At 39.7% G+C, this 8,594-nt stretch overlaps 1 protein-coding gene across 1 annotated transcript; it reads left to right on the plus strand.

Moving 5' to 3' along the window:
• The first annotated feature begins 1,061 nt into the window (after positions 1 to 1,061).
• Positions 1,062 to 1,535, plus strand: LOC145675286 (uncharacterized). Its single transcript, XM_081745672.1, has one exon. The coding sequence runs from the start codon at positions 1,062 to 1,064 to the stop codon at positions 1,533 to 1,535; it is 474 nt and encodes a 157-aa protein (XP_081601798.1).
• The last annotated feature ends 7,059 nt before the right edge of the window (positions 1,536 to 8,594 follow it).

Raw genomic sequence — 8,594 nt, forward strand, 5'->3', positions numbered from 1 at the left:
ATGTTAGATCAGGAACGGATTGGTTTTGGTAATGGGTGAATGAAGCCTGTAGTGGAGGCAGTGATAAAATTGATAAAAACAATTTTTCTCGGTCTGAGCGGCTATAGATGTCAATATTGGAAGAGATCAGGTAATGTTGAAAATTATTAGAAATATATTCGAATGGGAGGGGAATAGGACGACCTGGTAGAACATACATGAATGTCATTGTGACACATAAAGATATGTAATAAATAGTTATGATTAGATGTTCTGGAATATTAGATGGCGAGTCAATACTATACCGTGTGTATACCAGTTAAAAAGTGACATTAGTGATAGTTTGTTGATATTTACTAGGGATATAGTTATGAAGAGGCTGGAAGTGTGGGAAGAGAAATTTAATATGAAAGTGAAGAAAAGATTAATGGAAAAGGGAAGACGGCTAGGGTGGAAGTCAAATCAGGAGGAGAACATTGACAAAAATGTGGTAGTAATAGGTGATGTGACGTTGGCGGATGATGAGAAGAAAGTGTTAAGTTTAGGCTATAAGTTTAAAGGAAAGAACAAAGATTGGACGCAGAAGAGGTTATATACTCGGTAGAGCAAGCCATAGTTCAAGTTCAGGACAAGGAGATAAGGGATAAGATAAGGAGAAAGGCTAAGGTGATTGTGGAAAGGAACATAAAGAAGCCAAAGGGGAACTTTTAAAAACACGAGTACAGTATGTTGAAGGATATAAAGAAGCGAAAAGACATATGTGTGCAACAAGCGGACAAAGGTGGTGCCAATGTGGTGATGGAAAAGCAATGATACAAAGAAACATTGAATGATATCTGTGATGATACTTACGAGGTGATAGGTGAAAGATCTGTGTGTGAGAAAATTGAAGAAAAAGTTTTAGTATCACTAACAAAAGCAGGTTTTGAAAGAGGTCTTAATAAAGGTAGGATACCAGTAATGAAAGGCTTTCCAAAAGCCGTAGGTAAAAGTATTACATACATAAGGAGTAGGTAAAAGTATTAGATTGCCGAGGAAATATATTTGAACCATTGGAGGAGGAGTTAAAGAAGGTTGTGGAAATGTTAAGGAGGCAACAAGACAGTAGCAGTGTGAAAAACTCGGTTGAGTTAAGAAGAAGGTTGGAGGAAGTAGGACAGAGCAAAGCTAAAACAATCATTTTCAGTGTCGATGTGAAGGCTATGTTTCCAAGTCTAAGAAGAAACAGCATTGTTAAAGTCATCACTGAATTGATGAAGGATAGGAAGATCAATGGTTGGAGTGGAGAAGGACTGAAAGAGGCCCTGAAGACTATATGGAATAACAGTTATTGTGTTATAGGTGATAATTTATTGAAAATCAAGGAAGGACTAAGCATAGGTTCCAGGTTGAGTCCAGTGCTAGCAGAAATTACTACGAACGACTGGGAGAAGAAAGTAAGGATGAAAGAAAGTGACAGATTAGTGTTTTTTCCTAGATATATTGACGATTGCTTGGGGATTTCGAAAGGAACTGTAAGGCAATTGGAAAAGTTTGTAAAGAAATTGAGGATATAGAGAAAGGCATACAACTGGAGATAGAGGTAGAAAAGGAAGAGGCTATAGTTTTCCTGCATATGAGAATAAGGAGGAAACAAGGAGCGATATACACAGAATGGTATCAAAAAAGTTGCGCGTCGGGAAACTATTGCCACGCCCGAAGTGATGTAGATTACTCGACCAACAGGAACTTCATCATTAACATGGAGAATAGAATTAAGCAAATTACCAGTGAAAGAGAAAAGACGGAACAGAGTATACAGTCATTCCATAAGCAGCTGGAGAATAATGGATACGATAGAAAGAGGCTAAAATACAGGAGATGGGAGAAGATAAACGAAGAAAAAGAAATAAGCCGAGAAGGAGAGCAAAGTGAAGGAGGAATAGAAGGAAGAAGAAAAATGTGGTGGGGGATAGAAAATTTGGGAGAAGAAACAGAAATCATTAAAAGAATGTTTAAGAAGATGGGGGGCATCTCAACTTACAGAAAAGGGAGCAAGAGGTTTCTGGATGTAATAAGAGAAAAAAGAAGGAAGAAGACAGAAGAAGAACAAGGGGTAATGATGGAGAAAAAAGGACTCCTTTATAAAATTCAGTGCGGCGAGTGTGATATGTGTTATATTTGGGAAAGTGGAAAGAGACTAAGAGAGCGTATAAGACAACATAAGGATGACGTTAGGTTACAAAGGAACAAAAATGCGGTCTACAAACACGTAAGGGAGACGGGACATTCAGTTAATTGGAATGAAATAAAAATTCTAGGCCAGGAAGAAAGAAGCATAGTTAGGAAATGGAAGGAGGCACGGTTTATAGAAATGGAGGGTAATAAACCTATGAACTGGAACTCAGGACTGATCATCGACCAACAGTGGAATAGGCTGTTGAAAAAGCTTAAAGTATAAGATATGAATACACATATCTATTATATTGTGGTATATATATTGATTGTCTCACACGTGTTTATGTATATATGTTATAGTATATGTATTTATATATATATATGTGTGGTTGTATAGTATATGAGTATATACTAGGGATAGGCAAAACCGGTTTTTATAAAAACCGGAAACCGGTTTCTAAAAAAACCGAAATCCGAAAAACCTACATTTCAGTCTTTTTTTTTACCGAAACCGGTTTCGGTTTTCTCCAAAAACCGGTTCGGGTTTTCGCCAATACCGGTTTCGGTTTTCTCCAAAACCGGTTCGTTTTTCTCCGAAACCGGTTTAGGTTTTCTTCAAAAACCGGTTCGGTTTTTCACCAAAATCGGTTCGGTTTTTCGCCGGAACTGGTTTCGGTTTTTTCGGAAGCCGGTTTCGGTTTTTTCAGGAATCTGTTAGTTTTTTTCCAAAAACCGGTTCGGTTTTTTCTCCAAGTCCGATTTCTGTTTTCTCCAAAAGCGGTTCGGATTTCTAAAAAGAACGGTTCGGATTTAAACGAAACTGGTCTCAAGTTTCTTCAAACCCAGTTTCGTTTCTCACCAGGGTGGAGTTTCGTTGTTCTCCGTAAACCGGATCCGTTTACAACAAAAGCAGTTTTTTTTAAGATATTGGTTTTTAAGCTTTTTCTGTGTTCTTCAAGTTATGTTAAAAAGTCATGCCTCAAAAAGGCATGCAGTTTGAAATCAGTGTTACTACGAGTAGAATCTAACCCGCGGCTACAGATAGGTTAGGTTCGATGGAATGAACCTATAATTTCCCAATTAAGAAAGACTTTAGAGAACTTTCCCTTATAGGGGCAATTTGAATTACAACTTTTCTCTCTTTCGTACTTTTCCTCCTAGCCGACAGATTTTATATTAATTTGCGATTAACCTCGAACTGAGCGTTTTCTTCGGCCGCTAGTTTGGAATTAAGTAACTGGTACCTTAATGAAAGAGAAGTAGCATTGAAGTTTGTAACTTAGAGGCTTAACTTTGAGACTGTACTTGAATTGCCCAGTACAAATGTGAGGATTTTTGGCTTGCACTTAAACTACTAAATGAGTCCAATAAATAAATAAATAAGAATTTCATAATAAAGTATTTATTACAAAAGAAATTAAAAAGAAAAGAAGTACAATCAAGTTACATACAGCGTGACCAGACTATTTATAGTTTAACTGACATTCCATTTTACATAAATGTTATTAGCCTATAGACTGCTCCTCAGTTTGCGAAATTTTCACATATTGTAAAAATGTGAAGAGAAGAAAAAAAGAAAAGAGATTTAAGAAATACCTGGACTTGAGCAGCAAGGTGTTAATACTTGCGTAACCCTTTAGCTTTTGCTTGGCATGTTATTGCTTCTTTAAGAAATTTTAAGTTAAAACATATTGATGGCGAACTTAGAAATAATTTCTAGGTTCGGCAGCATACTTGAGTTTTAAGTAGTAGCGCAATTGCTGTAAATTGGAGACGAGACCAGCGCAGGTTGAGTGCCGGCCCAAGACAGGATATCGGCAAGGTCGAACTCACCTCTTTTATACTCTCGGGACGGTGGCTATTCCATCATATTGCACCACACGTGGGCGGATAGTCAAGGCCAATTTAGCTTCTTTCTACTGTCTTTACGACCTCTATTTTACCTTGAAGAAGTGTGTGGGCAGATAGCCAAGGTCAATCCAGCACCTTTCAAGAAGCGCGTGGGCAGGAGTCGACACGTGGCAGGAAGCAGAGTACAACTAACATTGCCGTTGCCCTAGCGCCCAACTATGGTACTAACCCATGCTAGGCTATACACCACGCGGTGAAATCATATTTCTATTGAGACTTATTATTTTATTATTTATATATTTAGTTTTTTTTGTTTTTTCTTTACAACTGGATTTCGTTCTGCCATCATGAATGGCACAATACCTTTTTTGTTTTGTTTTTTATAATTCTGTTTGCTGCTCTGCGGTCTTACAGCCAACAGGGGCCAGGAACACAGCTTAGTCATGCAGAGTTTTAAATTAATCATTCCCGAAAGAATATTCTTTTTCCCTGTCACAATGTCACCGCCCCTAGCTCCCACTCCAAACCACAGAATCAAAACCCGGCTATCAGGGTTATCGGCGACTTTAGATAGTAACATCTGCCTGGTAATGAAGGATAGGTTGAGATCAGTGTTGGGCAAATTTCAATTGAATTAACAATTAACAATTAAATTTACAGATTAATTGTTAATTGCAATTAACAATTGAAATAAGTAATGGTTAATTGTTAATTGCAGTTGGCCATTAAAAAAGGAGAATCAATTGCAATTGATCAATTGATTGAAAGTAATTGCAGTGGAAAGTAATTGCAATTGAATTCTGTAATTCAATTGCAATTGAAATTAATTGGCAATTGATTCAATTGCAATTGATTTCCACAGCAATTACTTTCAATTGATTGATCAATTGCAATTGATTTTCACTGATTAATTTTCAACACTGTAGTTCAGAGAGGGCATGGGGCAATGAAAACTTTAGCCACGACCAATTGACTCACCACCCGTCGTGACCCACGACCCACCGTGACCCACTCTGACCCACCACCCACCATAAACCACTCTTACCCACTGTGACCCACAGACCCACCAAAACCCATTGTCATCAACTCTGACCCATGATTCACGCCCTCTTCTCTACTGACTAAAGAGTTTAAACTTGTAATAAAACAAGCCTATAAAATTATCACTCATCGGAGTTTGAATTTTTACGATCAATAGCTCAAGCACCGCACTAATACAATAACGGCGGATCTGACCTTTCTAATATAAATAAAAAAGAGTTTGTTCGTGTGTCTATCTGTCTATCTTTGTGCGGCCTGTGGACGAGACGAGTGGACCGAAACTTTTCAAAATTTGGTCACGGGTAGCTTGGTCTAGGCCCCAGACCAAGACGAAGAGGTTTTTTTTAATTCTTTACTAGGGGGTCTCCAGGGGACGTTTACCGGGACCGGCCTGGGGACCATACAAGTCGACCGAGAGTTACCAAATTTTGGTCAAAGATACCTTGGTCCAGGTCCCACACCAAGGCAAAGCTTTTTCGAAAAAATTCGAACCGGGGGGTCTCAGGGGGGCGTTTACCGGGACATGTAAAAGTAGTAGAAAATGACCGATATCAGTGTCGATTTCATAGTTTTCGCGGTCGCTGAGATCAATGGTGAAACTCCGATCGCATTAACTTCCAAATTCACCGTATTCGGCTACGGGCTGTGGGTCAACGGAAGGGGGGGGGGGGAATGCCGAAACGTACAAGTAATCCAAAATGCCGATATTAGTGTCAAATCCATAGTTTTCGCGGTTGCTGATATCAATGGTGACACTACCATTAGCGATGACTTTCAAATTCATCCACCGTTGTATGTGGGCCTTGGGTCACCAGAGGGGAGAATTCCGAGACATGTAAAAAAAAAATAATCGAAAATGACCGATATTAATGACAAATCCATAGTTTTCGGGATAGCTGAGCTCAATGGTGAACTCAAGACCACGTTTACTTTCATATTTAGCCCCCATCAGCTAAGAAAGGTGGGCATTATAAAGGGGATCATGAGACATGTAAAAATAATCCACAATGACCGATGTCAAACCCGTAGTTTTCGCGGTGGCTGAGATCAATGGTGATACTTTCATTAGCGATGATTTTCAAATTTAGCCACCATTGTATGCGGGCCGGGAGTCACCGGGGGTGGGAAATTGCGAGACATGTAAAAATAATGGAAAGTGACCGATATTAGTGTCAAATCCATAGTTTTGGCTGTCGCTGAGATGAATGGTGATACTTCCACAGGCGTTGACTTCCAAATACAGCCCCCATCGGCTGCGGGCCAGAGGCATTTTTTTTTTCAAAATTGGAACCAGAGGATTATAGGGACATTTACCGGCATATGTAAAAAGTAGTAGAAAATGGCAGATGTTAGTGTCACATTCATAGTTTTCGCGGTATTGGTTGGGGGTTGGTGGGGGCCAGAGGAGATTTTTTCACAATACGAACCAAGGGGATCTGAGGGGGCGTTCACCGGGACATGTAAAGGTAGTAGAATTTGTGTCGAATCCATATTTATCGGGGTTGCTCAGACCTATAGTGACACCCCCGATAGTGTTTACGTTCAAATTCAGCCCCCATCAGCCTTCCCAATGAAAACATATATACGTTGTTGGATATATATTCACACAAAATATATCCAATGTTAGAAATGTTTCTTAATTGTTCTCCCGTTGTTCAGTTTGTTTACATTGATATTTTATCTGATCCGTTCGAAGAACGGGCATAACAGCTAGTATGAAATGGTAAAGTGTTTGTTATGGACCAAATTACAATGAATTCAATTATATAGATAATTATTATAATTATAACTAATAATTATTTCGTTGTTGAATTATAGAGCTCATCCGTGGCTAAGCGGTTAGCGTACGCGCCTTTGGCGTGGAAGACCTGGGTTCGATTCCCGGCGGGAGCTCATGTGGTTCGGATTCCACGTGAATTAGTAGGTCCATGTCTCATATAGCCTCGCTGCTGACCGGGACGTTAAACCCCAAAATCAACTCAAAATCAAATCAACTTGTTGAATTATACATACTTTTCAGTGGAAAAATGATTAAAGTTAAAAGTCTCAAATCAACGTAAAGTAGACCAACGTAAAGGAAAAATGTATAAAATTTTCCATATAATTAAGCTTACAAACTTAAAATTTCCATGTAATTAAGCTAAATTTCCATTTTTGTGTCGTTTTGTGCGCCTATTTCCTCGTTTTCTGCGTCACCGGAAATGGGTCAATGTTATCCTACAAATATGGCGGAACAAGTTAATGCTGTTCCGTCAGGAACGATTTCGAGGTCGTTTCCTTCACATCGTCTTGTGCGTGTTTTCTACCGTTTTGTAAGCCTATTTCCACGTTTTGTGATTCAATGGTAGTGGGTCAAAATGGGCATTCAATGTGGGAAGAAAACTGATCCACTCTCCCACCAGTATCGAATTTCAAGGTCGCTTTTTTCGCATTGTTTAGTGCATATTTATACCGTTTCTGCGCATACTTTCACGTTTTGTAGGCCAACGAAAGTGGGTCAAAGGTGACCTACAAATATGGCAGAGAAAGACATATTCATTCCACTTTCAAGGTTCATTTTGACCTCTCCCACTGATGCACAAAGCGACACAAATCATGTATAAAAAATGTGAAGAAAACGACCTCATTTGATGGTGACGGAACAGCATTAAGTTATTCCGCTATACTTGTAGGCCATTTTGACCCATTTTTGTTGTCGCACTAAAGTGGAAATAGAAGCACTAAAGTGGAAATAGGAGCACAAAACGGTACAAAGCAGGCACTGTGCGATGCGAAAGAAACGACCCCCCAAATTCGATAGTGGCGGAACAATGGCTCTATTTTCTCACACATTGATGGACCATTTTGACGCATTTCTGGTGATGCTCAAAACGTGGAAGTAGGCGAACAGAACGGTACAAAATACACACTAAATGATGCGAAAGAACCAACCCCGAAATTCGATAGTGGCGGAATAGTGAGCCATTTAACTCCCACTTTAAAGGCCCGTTTAACTCACTTCCGGTGACGCACAAGACGAGGAAGTAGGCACAGAAAACTTTTTAAAAAATAATCACTAAACGATGCGAAAGAAACGACCTAGAAATTCGACAGTGTCGGAACAATGGGTCATTTTGGTCACACTTTGGAGGTCCATTTTCACACACTTCTGGTGACGCGCAAAACGTGAAAATAAGGGCACGAAACGGCACGAAACATTCACTAGTCGACGCGAAAGGAAGGACCACGAAATTCGGTACGTATAGTGGCGGAGCAGTGGGTCATTTTCGTCCCACCTTCGAGGCCCATTTTGACCGTCTTCCAGTGACGCACAAAACGTCGAAATACGCGCACAAAAGGTTATGCAATGTGAAATTAACGACCTCGAAAATCGATAGTAGCGGAACTCTTGGTCATTTTCGTCCCATCTTGGAAGCCCATTTTGACCCACTTCAGGTGACGCATAAAACGTGGAAATAAGGGCACGAAACGGCACGAAAATCCACTAGTCGATGCAAAAGGAAGGATATCGAAATTCAGTAGTGGCGGAACTCTTGGTCATTTTCATCCCACCTTCGAGGCCCATT

This window comes from Thermobia domestica, chromosome 18, assembly GCF_964235325.1.
Source record: "Thermobia domestica chromosome 18, izTheDome1.hap1.1, whole genome shotgun sequence".
NCBI lineage: Eukaryota > Metazoa > Arthropoda > Insecta > Zygentoma > Lepismatidae > Thermobia > Thermobia domestica.